Source organism: Megalops cyprinoides, chromosome 7 (genome assembly GCF_013368585.1).
Source record: "Megalops cyprinoides isolate fMegCyp1 chromosome 7, fMegCyp1.pri, whole genome shotgun sequence".
Classification (NCBI taxonomy): Eukaryota; Metazoa; Chordata; class Actinopteri; order Elopiformes; family Megalopidae; genus Megalops; species Megalops cyprinoides.
In genome coordinates this window covers 28,934,167-28,957,583 of record NC_050589.1, presented here as the reverse complement: position 1 = coordinate 28,957,583, position 23,417 = coordinate 28,934,167, and the positions used below count along the sequence as shown (strand labels likewise).

The 23,417-nt window shown below is 42.0% G+C and overlaps 2 protein-coding genes across 6 annotated transcripts; both read left to right on the top strand.

Moving 5' to 3' along the window:
• The first annotated feature begins 419 nt into the window (after positions 1 to 419).
• On the top strand, positions 420 to 16,091 carry LOC118781380 (complement receptor type 2-like). 5 transcript variants are annotated; one of them, XM_036534381.1, is made up of 23 exons: positions 420 to 489; positions 612 to 721; positions 1,268 to 1,459; positions 1,579 to 1,678; positions 1,794 to 1,867; positions 2,281 to 2,478; positions 2,747 to 2,929; positions 3,052 to 3,252; positions 5,045 to 5,233; positions 6,127 to 6,223; positions 6,756 to 6,829; positions 7,077 to 7,259; positions 8,139 to 8,339; positions 8,555 to 8,737; positions 8,860 to 9,060; positions 9,322 to 9,510; positions 9,804 to 9,900; positions 10,169 to 10,242; positions 11,421 to 11,600; positions 11,804 to 11,983; positions 12,224 to 12,397; positions 14,803 to 14,979; positions 15,780 to 16,091. In XM_036534381.1, the coding sequence occupies exons 2-23, from the start codon at positions 661 to 663 to the stop codon at positions 15,971 to 15,973; spliced, it is 3,402 nt and encodes a 1,133-aa protein (XP_036390274.1). In that variant the 5' UTR covers positions 420 to 489; positions 612 to 660; the 3' UTR covers positions 15,974 to 16,091. The 5 variants fall into 5 exon arrangements, with proteins under 5 accessions (XP_036390274.1, XP_036390276.1, XP_036390275.1 ...); XM_036534383.1 differs by lacking the exon at positions 8,139 to 8,339 and having other exon boundaries at positions 7,077 to 7,093; positions 8,572 to 8,737; XM_036534382.1 differs by lacking the exons at positions 14,803 to 14,979; positions 15,780 to 16,091 and adding an exon at positions 13,986 to 14,502.
• A 3,485-nt stretch (positions 16,092 to 19,576) lies between these two features.
• LOC118781321 (ubiquitin thioesterase OTU1) lies at positions 19,577 to 22,608 on the top strand. The gene is made up of 3 exons (XM_036534305.1): positions 19,577 to 19,651; positions 21,175 to 21,435; positions 21,802 to 22,608. Exons 2-3 carry the CDS (start codon positions 21,231 to 21,233, stop codon positions 22,512 to 22,514), a joined length of 918 nt encoding a protein of 305 aa, XP_036390198.1. The 5' UTR covers positions 19,577 to 19,651; positions 21,175 to 21,230; the 3' UTR covers positions 22,515 to 22,608.
• Positions 22,609 to 23,417: the final 809 nt, after the last annotated feature.

Genomic DNA, 23,417 nt, shown 5'->3' with positions numbered 1-23,417 from the left:
CCCTTGTAGTTAGAGGTTTTATTATTATTTGTGTTGTTATGATTATTATAAATGAATCATGTTCATAGACCTCGTTCACCTGCCTCCGGGACCACCCTTCCACCCACAGACTGTTCATATTCAAGGCCCAGAGTCCTGATGGTAAAGTATATAATAAGTTAATACACGATCTTGGGGCTTAGTTTTTATTGTGTGTAAAATTTCATAAATTATATAATTTCTCTCTTAAAAATCTGTCACTGTGCAAAGTTAATTCGAAGAGGCCATTTGATTTGCCCTGCCACTTCTTCCAGTGTGCACGCAGGAAGGGGTGGAGGCAAAGGCAAAAACTGAGTTGTTTTTTTTTTTTTTTCAGGCAAACATTAAGAATAAGTTTTCACAGACCGTGCTACGTCATCTCCTGGCACTATAAATTCCATGTCGACGATAAAAAAATCAGTGTTCATGAAACGTTACCGCAAGTTACCGCAACTAATCATTTTATTCCAGGTTGGGGGCCATGAATTAAATGGTTCGGGCTGCTACTGGTCCGCTACACTTGGTGTGATTTAAACTTGCACATAAAAGGTGGTCTTCTGATTTCCGAATCGTTTTATCTCACTGTCTTTCAGAATCCCGTTGACATCTGAGAGCACTGAAGCAGTAAAAAAATACGTGACTATGCTGAGCCTGTGGAGGAACGCATTACTGGTGGCGATACTTTTCAGCAACGAAGTTTCGGGTAAGATGGGAGAGTTTTAAACTGTTTTTATTGCAGTTCAAAAATGCAAATTCTGAAATAGATAATACATGGCGGCATACAAATTACTTTGTAGTAGAATGGTTAGGTTAAAGTAATATGTTTCGGGTGTAGCCGTGTGTAAGAAAATGCTTTGATGTTTAAACTCACTTAAATATAGTATAAATAATTTTAAACTACATCCAGTAAGAAAAGCAAGTTATTGTGTTGTTTGTACCATCTAAACCCATTCCAGGGTGTAATTTCTAGTAACATATAACGTGGCATAGTGCGTGAGAGGAAATAGATTCAGTTACAGCGGACAACATTGAAAGTATTTTCTGCTTTAATAACTGAAAAATTATCCTCACAGGAGCTAAAATGCAATCGCAACAGTAAAAAAACTGTAGGCATTATCCCAAAAGTTACACATTTACACTAGAACGGAAATGCAATGTTGTCATGGAATATTGGCTATGGTGAAGTGCGATGACGCGCTTTGCAACGCGTTGCAGCTAAAATATCGGTAAAGTAACTTCTCTCTTCTAGCTTCACCGGGCTGCGGTGCACCCGAGCACCACCCCAATACGAAGCTCCAAGACCAGTACGTAAATAAGAACGTTTATGGTGACGACGAAATCGCCCGTTATATCTGCGTGAGTGGTTACTACAGAGCTAGCGGCTCGCCCGCTGTTCGATGCCTCAAAGGAAAATGGACAAAATTAAAACTCAAATGTGAACGTAAGTTAAAAAAAAAAACCTGCATATTTTATAACATTTCGACATAATTCGATATGACACGCAGACCTGTTTTCAGTTTTTCGTGTGTAAGGGAATTTTATAAGCTCCCTTTTTTACAGGAAAGAACTGTGGGTCTGCAGGGGATATATTTAATGGACATTTTGAGTATGAGGGGGACGCTCTGTTTGGAGATAGAGTCACTGCTGTGTGCAAGGAAGGGTAAGTGCGTGTATGAGTGAGGAAAAAATGTTGATAGTTTAGATGCTTATAAAAACTTTCAAATCTGTTTTTAACTTTGTGTGTGTTTTAAATTGCCATAATGTGTTTCGCACAGGTATTATCTGAAAGGAAATAGATATAGACAATGTCAGGATTTTGGCTGGGATGGAAGGGTTCCATCTTGTGAAGGTATGCAAAATGAAATCTGAACGCATTCTGTTCACTCTGAATAACCAGACTTCTTACACTGATGTGAGGCTGACTGAGTACTTTTAAGGGATATATTTTAGTCGCCCTGATAAATTTTACAAGAAATTGTGTCTGTGGATGATACTTAGCTCTGCATTACTCACCCTTGAAGACAGTTTGACTATCTGCAGTTTTTTTTATATTGATGTTTGCCTTGTAGTCAAATATTATTTAAGTAACAACTTCAATTAACAGTGTTTTAATTAATGCTTCAAGACCTATCAAGCAGATGATATTAAATACATTGAATTGTGGCCAACAGAGTGCTCATACTATTGTGAATATATGTAGAGAATAATGTTCGCAGCTTAGCATACAGCTTGATCAGCTTGGACAACATCTTCTCAATACAGAAGGAGCAGAAACCACCTGCCCCAGTCCATCTGTGGCCAATGGTGTGAAGATCAGAGGAGATGCCTCAGTGTACCTCAGAGGACAGAATGTGACCTTTGCCTGCAATGATGGCTTCGCACTCAGGGGACCCTCGGAGATCACCTGTGGCCCATATGGCCGTTGGCAGCCCGACACCCCACGCTGTCTGTCCTCCAGGGGTAATTACCAATCCCACAGGGTGGAGAGGAAAACACTACTCTTTTTGTGTGTGTATGTGTGGGGTGGTGTGGTGGTTGATGTTGCCAGATCTCCTTCCTATCTGGTACACCATGTGGTGCTGTGTAAAATGGTTTTCATCAACGAGCATTGTAAAAGTGCAATATTGAAGTATCATCCGATCTGTTTACATTATTCCGTTATGACGTCCTCAATCAGATGCACAGAAGGAGCTGGAATATTGTTGTTCTCCTGTATGTGTTTCCACAGCTGTGACGTGTGATGCCCCTCCTGAGGTGGCTGATGCCGTGAGGAGCGGCCCGCTGGAGGGTCCTTTTGAATCTGGCACCGTGATTGGCTACCAGTGTCAACGTGGGCAACTAATTGGAGAAAGAGAGATACATTGCATGGAAGATGGGACATGGAGCAGCCTTCCACCGGAGTGCCAGAGAGGTACATCATGACATAGATGCCAAGGTTCCTAGTGTAGGGAAATGCCACCATAGAACCTCCTGATATTGGCTTTCCCAGGCCCGTAACAGCATGGTTAAGGTTTCTGTTCTCTCTTAATACAGATGTTCCCTCACAAATCACATGTCCAAATCCATATGTACTCAATGGTGTGATGATCAGAGGAGATGCCGCAGTGTACAACACCGGAGACTCTGTGACCTTTGACTGCACTGGTGGCTTCCTACTCAGGGGATCCCCGGAGATCACCTGTGGAGAAGATGGCCAATGGCACCCCAACACCCCATCCTGTGTGTCCTCCCCAGGTAACTCCTGATAACATAGCATGGAGGGGAAAACTTTACTGCTCTCTCTCTCTCTCTCTCTCTCTCTCTCTCTCTCTCTCTCTCTCTCTCTCTCTCTCTCTCTCTCTCTCCCTCTCTCTCTCTCTCTCTCTCTCTCTCTCTCTCTCTCTCCTCCACCACAATGCCAGATAGGTACAGGACATGAATGCCAGGGTTCCCACTATTAGCGAATGCCACCATGGAGCTATTTGAGGGTTAGGGTACCATGATGCCATAACATGATTATTGATGCATTAGAGTATCATCCTTTATAACACATCCTTTATAACAACCTTTTATAACAAACTAGTGACTCAAAATGTGTGTCTCGGTCAGTTTATTGTTCTTTTATTTGCCTGGTTTTAAAGTATCTTGGACAGAACCTGGGCAAGTGCCTCATCTCATATTTAAAACATTGAAAACATTTACATTAACCATGGTAACAGTTAAAATTATGCTATTTTTAACATTGTATTTCACTTGCAAGTTAGGAAACACTGTCACTTACATGTGCTGTACTGGCATAACTTGAGGATTAATGCTCACAGAGGTGAGAACCTAGGCTCAATACATTGCATCCTGTAGCTGTGCTGATCTTTCAACATTGCCAGATTATAACCTCATCTTCTACCACAACCCTGTCTGTCTGTTTAAAACCAAAGAAACCCCACACAGCCAAACAGACCCATTTACTGGGGGACTGCGGAACACGTAATACTTATTACACAACCCACAGTTCTGATTGCGTTGTGTCTGTGGAAAGGTAACATTCAATTCCTAACAGTCTGGTTTGCAAAGGTTCTTTTTTCAGGAAGTTAGTATAGCTGCACAACAAACACCATAGGGGGGTAATATTGCAGATGTAGCTAGCTATGTTTCCTGCGATATCACCACCCTGGTCTGTATTTTTTGTCAGTTTTAGCTAGCTATGTAGGTAGCGAAATGACTTAACCCTTACCTTTCACAAAGTGGTCACTGCATACATGAGCATTGTCGGACTCCACTCCACCAGACTTAAGACAGAGGTTTTTGATCCATGTCTGCTGCCGTTTCTCTGTGAGTTTTTTAAACTTCTCCCCTTTGTGTACCACTATTTTCGGGACTCGAAAGTAGTCCTTGTTTTTTTCCCGATTTGAGTGGTTGAAACAGCCATAAACAGCACAAACCATAGGCTGTTGGTGGTCGTTGCCAACTTGCCTCAGAACCTGCCTCCAGTTGCCAGCCCTCCATCTGAAAAGCGCGCCAGTTTGTGACGTCATATGCAAAGGACCTATGCGCAACTGTCAGAAAACATGCCGGCAATGATAAAAGGAATTGATAACCTCGGAGGCATGCGATTCCAATGGATCGGACAATTTGGAACCAGTTGTCAACTGGAACCGGTTCTCGATTCCCATCCCTAAGTAACTCCAGATCCTGTAGTGTGGAAGGAAGATGTTTCAGTCCTGTGTGTGTGTTGGTTTGTGTGTGTGTGTGTGTGTGGTGTGCGTGACTTTATGTTAGTGCACACATAGGAGGGAATGTGTTGTTGCTCCACTGTGTTTCTCTGGATGCACAGCTTGCCTCAGTCATGACCTTTATCAGTGAAACGGTGGTGTTATTCTGTGCTCACCATGTGGTCTCTCTAATTTTCAATCTCTCTCTCACTCTCTCTCTCTCTCTCTCTCTCTCCCCTGTGTTCTGTTAGCGGAATCTGTTAGTATTTCATGATGTCATGGTGGCAAAAGAACTCAGAAAGACATCCTCATTGTGTTCCTTCTCTCCCTGTTAACAGGCAACTGCGGTGCCCCACCCGACTACCCGCATATGCACCTCACTGACGAGTACCTGTCACAGACAGACTTTCCACCGGGTGCTGAGGTCCGCTACACCTGCGCCCTGGGGTACAGGGCATTGCAGAGGAGCAGGGTCATCAGTCGCTGCCTAAAAGGGAAATGGACACGTATAACTCTGAAATGTGAACGTAAGTACAATGTTTGAATTACAGGAAACATCACACTTCACATAGAATACGCAAATACAAATCTGCACTGTTAATGTAGCATATAATGGAGGGGTTGTATCCTATATTCATACAATGGCACTTATTAGACAATATTATATATTATGTATATTACGTTTTTAAAATTAAACTGTAGTAATTCATTTTGTTTTACTCATTATCCTTATTGCCATTTTAATATACATTTTGGCATCAAAAGTGAATGTTATGTGAATGATATGAAATAATTTTATGCACGTAAGTGTTAATACAAGCACAGTATGATAGTACTGTCATATTAACAAAACTGAGAAAGGTGGTGTAGGTGCAGATGCCATATAAATGGCTTGTAGAGATATTGCTTGACTCTTGAGAACCCAAGAAAAGACCTGTCCAGGTAAAACACACAGCAAGCATTACTGGGCTGACATTGGTGTGCACACAGGCGTCTTTGTCCAGGGTTGGCTGCTTTGTAATCTGGGTAAAATGCAGAGCGGATTCTCAGATCAAACAGATGTCAGTTCCATCCTAAGTCTGTTAGCAGCCATTTTCTGCCTCATCAGTTTTCCTCAATGTCTTTTCTTGGGTGCTCAAAAGTCAAGCAACATCTCTACAAGCCATTTGTATGGGACCTAGATGAGGGAAAACAGTTGAGCTCAGTTCGATAAGTTCCCAACTTGTGATGGTTGAGAGTGTCCAGCAGGGGGAGCCAGATGCCTGCAACAAATGTCTGTATTAAATGGCCCTTTGAGTAATAATCCTACATGAGTTTTCACACAAAAAAGATTTGTGGAAACCACATATGTGCAATTTTTGACAATATTGTGATTCATTTGTTTTTTTTGTTTTTTTCCTGATTCTTATTTTCTACGCAGGCAAATCATGTGGATCTGCAGGAGAAATTCTAAATGGTCGCTATGAATACAAAGGAGTTTTGTTTGGGGATACTGCCGTTGCTGTTTGTAATGATGGGTAAGAACATATGTGTAGTGTTCAGAAGAAATCAGACTGCAGCGTAATGTCACAGACACTATATATTATGACCAGATATTCGATTCTGGTTTCATTCTGTGATCCTTACTTCCTTAACTAGGAGGTTCCGGTGGTGTCTGCATTACTGTGCTAGCTATGGATGTTTTGTTTTAGTTCATGTCCCTTCTATTATGTTCATAAGAAGTTGGCCAATCAGAACACATAAATTTTCAACAAAGTATCTGGCAGAGACCGAATTTTAGTGTGAGCTGAATATCTAGAGTATTAACAGCCATATGTAGAAAATATTTGTGTAGTCTTCAAATGACTGTATTGGGTGGATAAATATGATTCTAGGTAATACGCTAGTATGCTAGTACGTGTCATTAGGGATTTGACCTAACTCTTGACTGTTGAGGAAATGTAAGGAGTTCAAGAATTGTATTTTAACATAAATGCTATCCCATTTTCCATTTTCCGCCTTTCAGGAGAGTATTAGTTTATGTAATAGATATAACTCTACTTTTTTCAGGTATGAACTGACTGGACGTAAACACAGGCATTGTATGGACAAAGGCTGGGATGGAATTGCTCCTGTGTGTGACGGTAAGCTTTGTGCTTTGGACAGGTTTAACAGCACTACTTCCAGGCACAAGCCTCCTGTTCTGGGCCATGACTCATGTGCTTGTAGTTCAGTAGTATGCATAATATGCAGATGTCCTTCATGTACAGTTTATGAAGCGTCAGAATCTGATATAGGACATGGTGCATTGGCAGAGGGTTTAAGGAAGTAAAATGCAGTTGACACCCAGGCGTTTGAGTGTGTGATTGTGTGTGTGTGTGTTTTTACCAGCTGTGAAGTGCCCTCCTCCTCCTGAGGTGGCTGATGCAGTGATGATAGGCCAGTCGGAGGAGCCGTTTGTATATGGCACCGTGATTGCCTACCGCTGTCCCCGCGGAGAGCTGAGAGGACAAAGGGAGATACACTGCACACGAGATGGAACCTGGAGCAGCCCCCCACCACAGTGTACTAGAGGTACAGGACGTGGACGCCGGGGTCCCTGGTATTAGGAAATGCCACCATGCAACCTCCCGGAGTGGGCTGTCCCAGGACTCTCAATATGTCTCAATTGGATCGGTTAAGCTAATATACCCTCAGAGGGCTTTGAAACCCCTTGAAGTGCCAGGAATGGAACTAGAGGGGTCATGCTGCCAATATTTGAAAGATGGGTGCCTGTGTGAGAAAATTTTGGCTCAGTATGGCCCCGGAGGAAAGGGAATCCTCAGCCATTCTGATTACCCCTCAGGCCTACTTCTTCCTTCTCCACAGAGGGGAGGATTTCTCTCACTGGCAATATCAGAGATGTCGTCCTTCAATTATTTTTGCCCACCTGCACTGGACTGGGATACTGGGAGTGAATTAATCCAAATTTGCCTGCAGCCTGTCAGCCTAAACTAGACTAAATCAGACCTATAACTGGAGAACAATATCAGGAAATTGCTGTAATGTCTTTGCATTTCAGTTTAATTGTTTTTAAAATTAACATGTCTGTGCACTGATATCTCTGCCCTGTGTTTAATTTATTATTCTTATGGCTGGAATTCTGATTTGTTGTATGTCATTGGCCTGTTTTTTTTTTTCTTTTTCACTTCTTGCTGTGTTTGTTTTAATTTTGCTTTGCTTTTATGAAATGTGCGCTGAAGAGCCCTGTATCACTTCCTTTGTTAAGTGCACTATTTCATGTCCGTCTTTGATTGATTGCTATGTATTCCATGTGTCCTAACATAATTAAATTCAGTGCTTGAAAATAACCTCTGGCAATTTACAAATGGTTTTTATTTCTATGGCAGTTTGTCCAAAGCACGACTCATACAGTAACAACATGTAGAAGATTTCTGTTCTCTCTCAATACAGAAGTTCCTGCAGAAGTCACCTGTCCACGTCCTTATGTGGCCAATGGTGTGAGGTCCAAAGGAGATGCCCATGTGTACAACAAAGGACACTCTGTTACTTTCACCTGCAATGATGGCTTCTTCCTTAAGGGATCCCAGGAGATCACCTGTGGACCAGATGGCCGATGGCGCCCTGACATCCCAGAGTGTCTGCCCGTCAGCGGTAACTATTGATCTCACAGTTTGGAGGGAAAGCACTGTACTCCTCTCTCTGTGTGTGCATGGAGGGATAAGGGCTTCGAACTTTGTTTAAATGCAAAATGAGGCATCCTCCACATCTGGATACATATAACATCATTATGTCCTCCGACAGATGGACAGAAGGACAGAAGCAGTTGAAGGGCTGTTGACCATCTGTTTGTATTTGTGTTCCTCCAGCTGTGACGTGTGATACCCCTCCTGAGGTGGCTGATGCCGTGAGGACCGGCCCGTTGCACGGTCCTTTTGTATATGGCACCGTGATTGGCTACCAGTGTCGCCAAGGGCGGCTGATTGGAGAAAGACAGATCCATTGTACGCGAGATGGGGCATGGAGCAGCCCTCCACCGGAGTGCCAGAGAGGTACATCATGACATGGATGCCAAGGTTCCTAGTGTAGGGAAATGCCACCATAGAACCTCCTGATATTGGCTTTCCCAGGCCCGTAACAACATGGTTAAGGTTTCTGTTCTCTCTTAATACAGATGTTCCCTCACAAATCACATGTCCAAATCCATATGTACCCAATGGTGTGAAGAGCAGAGGAGATGCCGCAGTGTACAACACCGGAGACTCTGTGACCTTTGACTGCACTGGTGGCTTCCTACTCAGGGGATCCCCGGAGATCACCTGTGGAGAAGATGGCCAATGGCACCCCAACACCCCATCGTGTGTGTCCTCCCCAGGTAACTCCTGATAACACAGCATGGAGGGGAAAACTTCTGCTCTCTCTCTCTCTCTCTCTCTCTCTCTCTCTCTCCCTCTCTCTCTCTCTCTCTCTCTCTCCCTCTCTCTCTCTCTCTCTCTCTCTCTCTCTCTCCCTCTCTCTCTCTCTCTCTCTCTCCCCTGTGTTCTGTTAGCGGAATCTGTTAGTATTTCATGATGTCATGGTGGCAAAAGAACTCAGAAAGACATCCTCATTGTGTTCCTTCTCTCCCTGTTAACAGGCAACTGTGGTGCCCCACCCAACTACACCAATATACACCCGACCGACGAGTACCTGTCACAGACAGACTTTCCACCGGGTGCTGAGGTCCGCTACACCTGCGCCCTGGGGTACAAGGCATTGCCAAGGAGAAGGGTCATCAGTCGCTGCCTAAAAGGGAAATGGACACCTATATCTCTGAAATGTGAACGTAAGTACATGTAACATCTTCAAATGCAAACAATTATTGCATGTAATTTTTGTTGTGTGTAAAAAAACTGTAAGCAATGATATTAAATGCTGCAATGAAATATTTAACCAATTGTTATTTTAATGTATATTTTTGAGGCACAGCTGTATAGAGAGCAGGGTACAGAAGGAACTTGTCAACCCATTAGAACACAGACCTGCTGTAACTCACTGAACTTGTAAAAATATCATCAGTGAGCATTATAGCATACTTTTAACTTTGACTAATTTATACTTTATTTCTTTTTTTTTCAGCAAAGTCATGTGGATCTGCAGGAGAAATTCTGAATGGTCACTATGAATATACAGGGATTATGTTTGGGGATACGGCCACTGCTGTTTGCAGAGAGGGGTGAGAACTTGTACAAATGTGCAAAAAATAAAATCAAGTTTCGTTACAGCGTTTGCCAGTCAGAGTAGGGCAGTCACAAGGATCTTCAAAGCGGATGCATGGATTTGCTTGAAGGCTTCTATATGACACCTCTCACCTTTTTAAAAATAAGTAAACATATATCATAGGAATTCTTGTCTATGAATGCTATCCAGTGTTGTCTACTCTGTTGCCTGTTGCCCTTCCAGCAAAGTGTTAGTTTATGTAATGGATATAATCCTCTTTTCAGGTATGAACTGATTGGACGTAAATACAGGCATTGTATGGACAAAGGCTGGGATGGGAGGGTTCCTGTGTGTGAAGGTAGGCTTTTTACCTAGCACAGATTCAGCAGCACTACTTCCAGGCACAAGCTTCATATTCTGGGCCATAACTCATGTGCTTGTAGTTCAGTAGTATGCATAATATGCAGATGTCCTTAATGTAGAGTTTATGAAGCGTCAGATCCTGTTAAGGCCATGGTGCATTGACAGAGAGTTTAAGGAAGTAAAATGCAGTTGACACCCAGGTGTTTGAGTGTGTGTGTGAGTGTGTGATTGTGTGTGTGTGTGTGTGTGCGTTTTTACCAGCTGTGAATTGCACTGTCCCATCTGAGGTGGCTGGTGGAGTGATTATGGGCAGATTGTGGTCTTAGCTTTGGTATATTGAGGGTTTTAGGAAGCATTATTAGGAAGAAAGTGTTACTGATGCCAGCAGTAGTTTGAGGCCCAAGTAGTCACGTGCCTCAGCCACTTACAGTTCAGTAGAATGTAAACTGCACGATTTTAGTAAGAGTAGAAGATGGTTTGTACATTAAACACAGTTTTGATTTCTTAATTGTCTGTGGACCGAATGGACTGAAATATTGTATGCCCCTTCTGTGTCACAGGTTTTTTTCTGGGGCTTGAAAAAAATCAGTTTGCGAGTGCATATGAAAAATAAGTTCATTTCTAATGTTAATTTTTGGACATTTTTGAAGATTCAGGCTAACACAAGTATTTTGGCTGTTTTTGCTCTTTTCAACAGCAAGATAGAGAGGTGCATTTGTTGCTGATCATGGTCAACACACCACTGAATGGGACAACTTTCTTAAAAAAGATAAATGACTTGAATTTAGTGTATGCTTGATGCTAGGATTTCTATTTTTTCACTAGCCAGCTGTCTGGGTGTATAACTCTGGCTTTCACAAAGCCATTTAGCTTTCTGAATGAAACTAGATGCATGTGGACTGTCCCACTAGCTAGCTAGGGTTGTCAGATAGGGAAAAACGTGGTAAGTTATTGACATTTTGTTTAACTTGGCTAGCTATTAAATAAGTGGGTATTACAAATAGAAGTTTATGATTTATTCGCAGAAGACAAAACCCATCTAAAAAGATGGCAAAGACTGTCTCAATGGCTTGTTAGCTAACTGACAATATAGTCCCGGGAACTGAAATGCAGATGGTGCTCATCGTGTGTGTGTGTGTGCGTGTGTGCATGTTTGTGTGAGTGTTTCCCCAGCTGTGAAGTGCACTGCTCCTCCTGAAGTGGATAATGGAGTGATGAGTGGCCAATTGGATGAGCCCTTTTTGTATGGCACTGTGATTACCTATCGGTGTCGCCAAGGGCAGCTGATTGGAGAAAGAGAGCTGCACTGTACGCAGAATGGGACATGGAGTTCCCCTCCCCCACAGTGCACAGGTATGGAACCTGGGGACCATTTGGAGCAATGTCAAGTGTATCATTATCAAGAAGTAGTAGTAATTGGAAACTTATTGAGCTTACAGTCACAAACCTTTGAAGATGTCAGATTATATAGGTATTATTGGTTTTATGTAGGTATTAATGGTTTATAATACTTTTAACTAAATGTACATAAAATAAAGCATGTCTCTTCTTGACAGTTGTTACTTGTGCCAGTCCATATGTGGAAAATGGCATGAAGACAGGTGGATTTGGCACAAGCTATAAATACAAAGATTATGTGTCTTTCACATGCAATGTTGGCTATAATCTGAGCGGACCAAGCAAGATTACATGTGGACCAGACGGTGAATGGATTCCCAGCATTCCACAGTGTGAGGGTAGGTATCATTGGAGGCTGAAAAATGTAAAAAAAAAAAATCTTCCAAAACATCATATGGTGATGTCAATGTGTTGTGGAACTAGAGTTTGTATGAGAGTATGCTTGTGAGTGTAGGCTTTTGGGGAAAAGGTAAACTTTTTGCATAAGATTGTGTCCCTGCTGTGAAATGTTGATCAGTCTAGTGCCACCTGCTACAAGGAATCTTCACAATGTCTGCTTGATCCCATACCTTATACAGCTGTCACTTGTGCTGATCCAGAAGTTGATTTTGCCAAACGGATTATTGGCTATGGCAGAACATATGGAGATTCTGTGTCTATTATTTGCAAACAAGGCTATTATTTGAGTGGACCAGAACAGATCACGTGTGGGGTGGCAGGCCAATGGCTTCCAAGTCTTCCACGATGTCTTGGTAGGTATCAAAATGGTAGGTGTGATGTCAAAATTGTACCATTGATTACAAGGAGCCGTGGGTGTTTTTGCAAAACAAGTGAGGTGTACATACACATTGTGGGTTATTCATAAAGGTTAATGGTAGCAGCATTGCATCTAGCAAAATCTATGTGCTAGTTATCACTGAATTATAGAAGCAGAGTATAAATGATTACCACAGTGGTGTCAGCTTATCTTTGCCCTGGTCTTCATAATAAATTAATATACAGGCAACATCAACTAGTAACACCTTTGTTAAAATGTAATTGTGACATCTACATGACACCCTGGTTATGGCTACTTGCTACATGCTACAGCATGAACTCTAACAAATTGCGAAAGAATCAAAAGACCAAAAAGGCTAGAGGTGGCTAACACGAAAATGAGGAGAGGTTTTGGGAAAGTTAATTTTACAGCACAAATCTCCACAGATACAACACAAACAAATTAAACAAACATTTGGTCTAATTCAGACATTGTGGCGGTACTTACATCACGTCCTAAAAATGTGTTCCTTATCCTAAAATCTAAAGCAGCACTAGCAGTGTTGTGTGGTGCAAACAGCACAAATGAATGATCTGTGATTTTCTGTGTTGTTTATTGGGATTCCACTTTGTGCTTCCTCTGATCTGAGAGGTATGTATGCCAATGTGCCCTCCTCATCATAACACATTGTGTATTGTGATATTTATATTGTGATAGATATCATGATAGTGGTGACTGATTCTCTTCTATGCATAGTCCCACAGTTGAAATGCTGAAGTGAACGTACTGCATAAAATTCAAATCCTTTCATTCTGTGATCAAGACAGAGGCTGTGTGGCTGCTTTGAAAAGCCGTAGGATCTGCTGGAGGAAGGATTCCATTCTCATTAAGAATGAATGAATTAAAGTTTAGATATTTAAATCTTAATGGAAATTGGATCTTCCCCTAGCAGATTCCCCTCTTCTCAATGCAGTATATAGGCTAATAGGTTACAATAGCAATAGCACTGCAACACACAACACAGTGACCTGAAGTGTCTTTTAAATACATACCAATGTAATTGCTTACGAGAAAAAAAAATTCCTTAGCAATATGATTTGCAACTACAAAGCACCCTACAATCAATTAACTACATTTTTGAAAAAGCTGCGCAAGAGTGTGTACTGTGACATTCGTTCATGAAATTTTCCACCTGCCATGAGGAACAGGAGGAAGCTCGTTTACCTTTACCTCTTTAATGTCATCTTCAAGAATCATTTCAATGACAGGTTCCAAGTTCAAGTTCTAAAGACCCTTCTTAAAGAAAGCCCCTGTGATCCATGGTTATGAACTGTAAGGCATGTCAGAGCCTATTGTCAGTTGGCAAAGACTTTTATGAATCACCCTCAATGAGTTCACCTTATGTGTGTGTGTGTGTGTACAGTGAATGTATTTATTCTCTTTTGTCAAAAAAATTCCAGTATCATGAAAATTGCAATCATGCTGAGCAGAGTTTTGTTATTTCCCATATGTTGGCCCTGTTATCTTTGATACCCTGAATATTTCTGTGTTCTGCTGGAAATGGGCACTGCCATCGCCAACAGCTATCCCCACAAGGCATCACTGGATACCCTGGAATGGACCATATTATCGACCTGTGCAATACCCTTATCAAAACCATTACTACCAATATCCAGCCTATCATAAGTGAAAAAAACAATGTCTTACACTTGGCCTTTGTAGATCAGATTTTAAACCACAATTATTATACCCCATTTGTACGCCTCCTCAGACATTTCTTCCTCTACTATGGATTTACATTGCATTACCCTTACTTATGTTTGCTTAAAACATATCAAGTCCTGGCTGAAACAGCTTTTCCTGACATTTAGCTGTATTTCAATCTGTACTGGTGTTGATCGTTTCAAAAGTGGGGCACATTACATTGATCAATGAATATGCCTCTACCAAAGCAACGCATATGGTGGAATTTGACACAACCTTATCCTTCAATATTCATGTAAAGAATGTAATAGAAGTATCTTTTTTTATATATCTGCAATATTGGCCATCTCAGCATTTTTGTATCATGATTCAGTCCCATGCTTCTTTAATGGCTGCCAGTCCTGTTTTTATGCATTTGCAACTTAACTTGATTTGTAATGTTTTTGTTTTCTTATTAAGTGCTTTGAATATATAAAAACCTTAGCATAAATGTATTACTTTTATTATCGTTCTTGTTCTTTTTGTATGATATGGGTATTCTATAGTTCGAAATAAAGCCATCAAACTGCAGAGTCGCCTCTGTTACCTGCAGTCATGTAAATCGTGGAGTGTCTCTGATACAAGATATTGAATTTAGCGTTGATAGTCTACTAAAAGGAATCTTCACAGATGATGTTGGTCTCATACCTCATACAGCTGTCACATGTGATGAGCCAAAAGTTGATTTTGCCATGAAGATTAGTGGATTTGGCCCGGTCTATAAGAAGGGAGATTCTGTGTCTTTTGCCTGCAAAAAGGGTTATACGTTGCGTGGGAAAAGAAAGATAACGTGTAAAAAGACAGGCAAATGGTCTTCCCTTCCAAAATGTACAGGTATGTATACAATTGTTTGTGTTTGTGTTTATGTGCATTCTTGCATGCGAAGAGCAACCTGTGTGGTGCAGATCCAGTGTGATGAACACCAGGCATCTTTCATTCAGTCTTTCACATTGAATTCTGTTTTGTCTTGTGCTTTTCATAATAAAGTTGTTACAGTGTGCAACAGAGAACTGACAAGTATTCACATGAAATCAGTAAAATATCTGTAAAAATAAAAGATAAGACATAACAGTGAAGCAAAGGAACAGGTGACTAAAATGAAAGGATAAAATTACAATAAAGATGTTAAGTGATAGAAAATACGTACTTCTCTCAGAATTCAGATTTCAGAATCGACTTAAACATCATATGAATTGTTGGATTCAGATAGTCCAATAAGTTATTCCAATTTAACCTGATTGTGGGAGTGGTACACAAGTAAATCATAATAAATTCGGACAGAGCCTACAGAAAGCATGAATCGAAAGTGCAGTTGAGAGGCAAAATCTTTTCAAAGGTGAATGCTACTCCGACCTCACCAATATGGACAAATCAGTGGCAAACTCAAGTACACATAACACCAATTTCTTTCTGGCTGTAAAAACATACTGTATTTCCTTTATAAAGCGTATTGTTTTAATATGAGGAAAGTGGTGGAAGTCTGATTTAATTGTGAACACAGTCATTGCCACTACTGTTGCAATTCTGTATAGTAGTGACAACTTTATGAAACGTTACTCAGGTATGTGTCCATATTCATTTAATTCCTCACCCTCTGAAAATATATCCCCATTTCTTTTTCTGGTCTTCCGTAGAAATTAAATGCCCGCCTTTATCCGTACCAAATGGAAAAGTAAGTTCCGAACGTGTTAGATTTGGAGTGGACATTACCATCCGCTGCATCAAGGGGTACAGGTTGGAGGGTGTTCCCAGTGTGACCTGTTCACAGGACGCAACATGGCAACCTCAGATTCCGACATGTGTTCAAGAAGAAAAGCGTAAGGACTGAGATGAAAAACATGTCATGTGACAGTGTGCATACACAGAGACACAAAATGCTATATGAGAGAAAACTAAATGAGTGATGTTTATGTTTTATGAATTATATATTTTATACACATGTAAAAATATAATTATATAAAACAGAGCATATATTTTATGACACATTTAATATTCACAGTATTAAATGTCCATTTTGCTATAGCACGATGATGACAAGGACTGACAGGCTTGAAAGGAAGAGGATACTGTTGAGTCAGGGGAGAGTGGCATTTGTGTCTCATTCTCTTCTCCACCCTGTTCAAGAGTACAATGTGGAATGTTAGTTACACGTCCCTGCTCGCTACTCGGTGCCCACCTACTGATGAGGCATCATGGGACATTCTACTATATCAGTTTAGCTCGTATGAAGGAACCATCAGTTAGCCATCTTGACATACTCCACCCCTCGGCTTTCATGGGATTTTGTTACAGTGACACAGTACAAATCAGTTTGTTGAGTACTGATCTGAGGATTGCAGGTAGCGTTGAGTTCACGTTACATGTATTTTACCTGTAACAATTTATATTCACTGAAACTAATGGTAATCTCTCCAAGACTGTGCACTGTGTGAAAAAAATGTGTATTACCTCCAGTATCTGCGCTATAGGAATGTACACAGTAAAAAAAAAGAACTGTATAAAGGCTGTCCACTCTCATTGTCTTTGCAGGCTGAATAAACAGTTATTTGAATGCAAAATGAGACTGAAATTCATTCTTATTTACTTAAATCCAGCTGGCCTCAGGGATGCTGGAGAGACCCCAGTGCAAAACTAATAATTATCTGTCAGACTGCACATAACTGATAACTAGTTTTGTAATTGCTTGGAAATTTGTAAGTATTATGTAGGGGTTTTTTTCCCAAGTAATCATGAAGCAGATAAGTACATATACATCTATCAGTTTGTAGATTTTGAGCAGAAACCCCTCTGTGACTCAACGACGAATGGCAGTTCCTACACTGTTGTGACACAGTTCCAGTACAGTATATTCATACAGAATGCTTGTAAGCCAAGGCCCATGTATAGAATGGATTTCATCACAGCTGTCTTGGAAATCTACTCATGACTTCGAATAGCTACAGAGAGCCAGCATTTTCCATAAGTGGGATAAGTAATCAATCTGCCATAAATTGTTTTTTCTCCATGGCACCTAGCATTGTTATGGTCTACCTGCAGTGCCCATGTGTATCAGTGTACCTGGTCTGTGTGCCAGTTTTATCATTTCAGGTTCATGGTCCACATATGAGTTTCATAAAGTCATTTATTTTACATGAAAGCATCAGCAATGAAAGATAAATAAATGAATAGCTAAAGCCAACGAAAAACACAGGTGATGATGATTGCATGCATAGCATCCAATCCTCATCGCTGTTTATGTAATTTTGTTAATTAGTGTCCATATATACTGTGAATCGTGCTTTATTTGATTTGCAGTTACTAAGATTTCGAATAGGAAAGCTTATTAATGATGTTCTAATATAAGCTAATATTTTTATGATCATATCCACAGAAGTCTGTTTCAAAAATGAGTTTTTATATATTGAAAAATATCTGGTATAGTGAGTTATTAAGATTTACATATGAAGGTGACTTTGTCCTTATATTTTAATTTCAGCTTTGATATGCAATTACTAAAGAAAACTGAATTATTACCTTGAATTTGCTTAGTGAATAGCCAAGTGCATGCAGTAATCAATTGTAATATCTTAATACATGACATAAATAATAAAACTAATTGTCAGTGCATCCATCAAGGCATTGATGCATTTAGAAATGCAACAACTAAAAAGTTAAACAATTCGTATATCATCAGCTATGTATGTCTACACATGGAGACCTCGTGGAGAATACAAGGATCCAGTGTTATGGCCAGGACACAGGCACGGACCCGAACGCAGACCAGGCATACTCAGGTTCCAAGTGGCTTTATTAGAATGGGCAGGGCAAGATTGTGCTGGCAGAACAGGCAGGGTCAAAAACCAGGAAGGCAGTCCGAGGCAGAATAAACAAGGAGCAGGGATCAAAAACAGAAACAGGCGGGGTCAAAACCGGGCAGGCAGGCAGATCAGGCAACCAAGGCAGGGTGGCAGGAAGGGACCAGATAGGAAGTCAAGCAAAAGTCAGCATGGGATCAACAACACACATAATCAGGCAGGTACACAACAGAGAAAACAATGATACAAACTGGCAACAAGACAGAGAAAAGCAGGGTATATAAAAGGCTGGGCTGACGAGGAGATGGGATGCAGGTGGGCAGGCAGGCAGGTAGAGGCGATCAGGAAATCAGGTGGGAGGGGACAGGGCGGAGAGAGGGGCAGGGGAGGAACACATGGGCACTGTAAACAAAAGCACATGGACGCTGACAGACGGGGAGGAACACAGCTAGGGGGCAGAAGTACTGACAGTTACACGTTGAGGAATGATTGATAGATAGTAAGATCTATCAATAGAAGATAGTAATTTACTAATCCAAAAAGGAAATTGCTTTGCCAGCAGCCAAGCATGTGGGAAAACAGAAGCACACAACATAAAACAACAGAACAGTAGAAAATGCAGGTATCATGTATTCATGCACATAAGAGGAAGTAAAAAAAAAAAAAAAACTGCACTAAGTGAGTTTATTGCACTTATTGCATAACAAAAGGGCTGATTGTTGACAGGCTGGCTCTCTTAACTAACACACACACACACACACACATTTTATAGATATATGAATGATGTGCGATTCGTTATATCAACATTATTGTTACTGTTATCAGATACAATGATTACCTAATTCCATGCTGCAACAACATAAGCAATACCAATTCAAACTAAATGTTTACATTTGTTTAGATCTGCTGCACACAACTGTACCAAAACGATATCTAATATTCAGTGTAGTTGGTTCGATTGATGTTGACTCCTGAACAGCTTACCTTGCGCAGCCGTGGATACCGTGCTGGAATATGTATGCGCCCTTGTGTGTGGGGACAAGTTGACAGATTTCCAAGGCAATGATGATAGCATGACGGCAGTGTTTTTGCTGACTGGTAAACAGTGCGGCCAATACTCCTCAGTAGAAGTGTCAACAACGCCAACACGGGTTTTGTGCCAAATTGTATCAATTTCCTTAAGTCCGCCGTGTCGTTTCGGGGATGACATCTCATGTTTTAGCTAAAGCCAAAAGTTATTCATATACTATGCCTACTTTGATTTAACACTGAGGTTGTTACTAACTGTTGGGATTACACTTCGCTAACTAAAACAGACATCTCTCCGTCACGACTCCAACAACCTTAGCATGCACCTCCACCGCTTGCCACATAACAGCTCCATACGAAATCGGCTACCAACAACAAAGACCACAATGGCAAAACAACTGTTGTCACACTATGAGACTACATTAATGCATAAGATGCTATACATGTCTAGTACTACAGCATCTACGACTTTAAGTAGCTTTAAGGACGCCTGCCTGGCAGCAACTCACAGCATTGAAGCAAACCTGTCACCCTAAATTCCAATGACGAAAAGGTGTGTTACGTCATACGTTTGTGTATTGACGTTTGGCCAGTGACGATGTACACATGTAGTTCTCCAGCGAAGTATTCATTGTCTTAAAAGAGAGTAGCTTTTGGTGAGAAAACAGGTGAAGATCAGCTGGGTAAGTAAGAAAGCAGTTGTATTCCGATTTAGACATTGGACGTCAGTGAGGGAACTAAATGTTTTTTTTTTTATGTTTAAATTTGTTTGAATGTTTCTGTTAGTCGTTCGCGGCAATGCTAACGTCAGCTTCATTTTGTGTGCTTGTTAGCTAATGTTAGCTAACGTTAGCTAGACAGCTAACAGTGAGCTGGTTTACTTGACCTGGCTTGGGGAGCGCTGACTGCTGGGAAAGGGTCAGAAAAAATGAAGCCTTTTTTTAACATTATTGTTTCCAGCTTATATTGCTACCTTATAAGTACCTGCCCAGCCATGCAGTCAGTTGTATTAGATTACAAGATAGCTAACTATAATTGTTGTGTGTTGCAGCTAGTGAAATAGCTAGCTGTAGCCAGCTAGCTTGCACCAGCAAGCGTTAGCCAGGTTGTAGCTATGAATATAGCTAGCTAATACAGTAGTCTTTTTGGGTAACTTCTAGTTAGATAACTGGGGCTTGAGTGTTTAGCTGACAAACTGTTTTTTCTTTAACTGTTTGAATGTATTCATCTTGGTCAATCAGCTACCTAACTGATCGTTTTGAATATGGTCCGCAAAATACCTTATAATACCTTTTGAATATGGTCCGCAAAATACCTTTTACACAAAGGGAGAGAAAGCTTAGTTAGTGAATTTATAAACATAGGGATGATAAAGATAGTTATAGTCTAGTTATACAGATCATTGGTTGTAATGCAACCAAACCTAGACTGTAAGTGGATTTGCTTGTCTTAAAGGTCCCGTTTAATTTTCCTTTGATTGCTCGAGCCTCTCTACACCAGGCACTTAATGTTCAGATCGAAGCTTTTTTTTTTTTTTTTAAGTATTTTGTTCTGATGTTCTCCTTTTTCAGGTTATTGCAGTGCATGTTCTGTCAAGCTAGTATTACTGAAACACATCACAGCTAAGAGTTGGCAATTGAGTCATTTCATGTGAAATCAGTCTGAAATTGGCATGAAGAAATCACACATAGAGGAAGCATGTTAGGCACAATTTCACATCTGTATATGAAATAACTGTTGAGCTATGTTTAATGATTAAATGTGAATATGATATTTTTTCTGATAATCGAGGCTACCTAAAAGAAAAGGTTTGAATCTTACATGCTCCAGGCACTGTCAGATTGAATATATTGGGTGTTCCAAAACACAGTAGTAGTATTTGTGGTCTGGTGCATGTATGTTAATTTATTGATTTTGCAGAATGTGAATGTCAGTGTATCCTTCTTGCCATTTCATTATGCCATGTTCCAGGGCAATCCGAAAGGGTCACACCAGTTTTACATTGATGTGACATAGAGTGACTTTATAGCAGTGTACTAGGCTGTGTAAATAACGGTCACTCAGTCTAGAAATAAAATAATAATGAAGGGTTTGCACTGTGAGCAGACTGCGTTATTCCAGGTTCTTCATGTGGTGTAACAAAAAAAGTTACTATCTTAGTAGGTGGTTTTACAATGGGAACCTTTGGATGTTGTGTGATACTCAGTTTCCCAGAAGAGCAATCGTGTTGGGCTGGTGCAGGAACTGAAAGACCTCTGAAAGATGCTACGTCTGCGCTGCAAAGCCAGGAATGGGACTCACCTGATGCAGGGCCTGACTCACCAGTCCTGCGTGCAGGAGCTTAAAAACAAGGTGGAGGAGCTGACGGGCATCCCCTGCGATGTGCAGAAGATCATGGTGGGCTACCCGCCCTCCAGCCTGGACCTTAGCAGTGGAGGTGCCCTCAAGGACTACCCTATCAAGTCAGGTGAGGTCATCCGAGGAGGGCCTGGGTGGATTTAAGTGAGGGGGAGCTGAGGGAAAGGCCTCGGTGGGGTCCATAGCCTGCTGGAGTTCTCAGTTTCACTGTTGTCTTTGCTTTGTGTGGGTTGTCTTTCTTTTAGCACCAAGAAAGATTGCAGTGGATATTACACCATCCAGTAAGTTATGGGCTGATGGAGATTAGGTACAGCACTTCTTGAGGTTTATTTACTATACTCATTGTCTTCAGTCATTGTGATCTATTTAGAAGTGTAGTGTTATTGGTCTGCTTTGGGTTGTGTAGGTCATGAGATGCACGGAGGTGTGTGCGGTAATGTCGTCCCTGTATACTGAAGCTATGCACCTGTTGCAGGTGACACGCTCATTGTGGAGGAGGAGAGGAGCAAGCCTGAGCCCCAGGCCAAAGAAGCTGTGACCAAGGATCGGGCGCCGACAGGGCCACGGCTGGAGTCCGCTCCAGTGCTGGCGCGGCGGGTGGTCCCGGCCGACAACTCCTGCCTCTTCACCAGCGTCTTCTACGTGGTGGAGGGCGGCGTGTACGACCCGGCCTGCGCCCCCGAGATGAGGGGCCTCATCGCCCAGATCGTGGCCAGTGACCCGGCCTCGTACTCGGAGGCCGTGCTGGGCAAGAGCAACGAGGACTACTGCGCCTGGATCCGGCGCGACGACACCTGGGGCGGCGCCATCGAGGTCTCCATCCTCTCCAAGTTCTACCAGTGCGAGATCTGCGTGGTGGACACGCAGACAGTGCGCGTGGACCGCTTCGGCGAGGACGCCGGCTACCGCAAGCGCGTGCTGCTCATCTACGACGGCATCCACTACGACCCGCTGCAGAGGGAGGTGCCCGGCTCGGACTCGCCGCCCCAGACCATCTTCTCCACCGCCGACGACATCATCCTGGGCCAGGCGCTGGAGCTGGCGGACGAGGCGCGGCGCAAGCGGCAGTTCACGGACGTCAACCGCTTCGCGCTGCGCTGCATGGTGTGCCAGACAGGCCTGGTGGGGCAGGCCGAGGCTCGCGAGCACGCCAAGGAGACGGGCCACACCAACTTCGGAGAGGTGTGAGGCCCCCGCTTGCAAGGTCACCCCCCCCGTGCCCTCTACACGCACTCACATGTGCCCGTTATATCCACACACACACACACACATAAAACATACAGACACATTACATTACATTCATTTAGCAAACGCTCTTATCCAGAGTGACTTCCACCACAAGAGAACAGAAGTGTATCCATTCAAGTTGAATGAGCAACAGCGTTAGGCGAGGCTAACAACACTCCCAGACCAGTGAGTGTGAGTGCACACACAGCTGCATACATGCACCCGTGCATACAGTCTCACACACACAGCCTCACACATGCACAAACACACTCCATGATTGTCCCTCTCCCTCTGTCTGAACTCTACCTCACCCCCCCCCTCCGGTTCCCTGGGACCCCTTGTTCTTTAGTCATATGGTGACCAGCCTCTCTGTTACCAGTCTTTCAGTGTTGCCACAGTTACCACAGTCGCTGCCATCCGATCCGGAAACAAGCTCCCATCCCAGGGTTTCTGCCTCATCTAAATAGTCCATTATTTATTTTTATTTCCCAAGAGCCTTTGTTACTGTACGTGCCTCGTATTGTATCAAGGTCGTATCCTTTTAGCTATGTAGCATATTTCAGTTTTTTGCTTGTCTGCAAGTGGAAGGGTGGTAGACATCTGGTTGTACCATACAGAATCCTTTGAAAGGCTGCCTACTCACAGCTCTCAATACAGAGTGCAGTAGCACCCTGGCAGCGAAAGATACCATTACATAAGATACCACGCTAACCTTTTTTTTTTTTTGTTTCACAGTGGCATCTAATTTGATGCTTGATATAGTAAACATGGCGCTTCTTCACGTCTTGCATCTTTACACATCTTTATAATTTTGTGGAAAATACTTGAGGAAAGCGTGCAGCTTGCACAGCCAGTCCAAACATA

Bases quoted from the DNA above. Each gene is read 5' to 3' on its own strand.
- LOC118781321 (XM_036534305.1), top strand. From the start codon at position 21,231: ATGCTACGTCTGCGCTGCAAAGCCAGGAATGGGACTCACCTGATGCAG. The intron at 21,436-21,801 runs GTGAGGTCATCC...CACCTGTTGCAG, and splicing joins GGACTACCCTATCAAGTCAG to GTGACACGCTCATTGTGGAG.
- LOC118781380 (XM_036534381.1), top strand. From the start codon at position 661: ATGCTGAGCCTGTGGAGGAACGCATTACTGGTGGCGATACTTTTCAGC. The intron at 2,930-3,051 runs GTACATCATGAC...CTCTTAATACAG, and splicing joins TCCACCGGAGTGCCAGAGAG to ATGTTCCCTCACAAATCACA. The intron at 8,738-8,859 runs GTACATCATGAC...CTCTTAATACAG, and splicing joins TCCACCGGAGTGCCAGAGAG to ATGTTCCCTCACAAATCACA.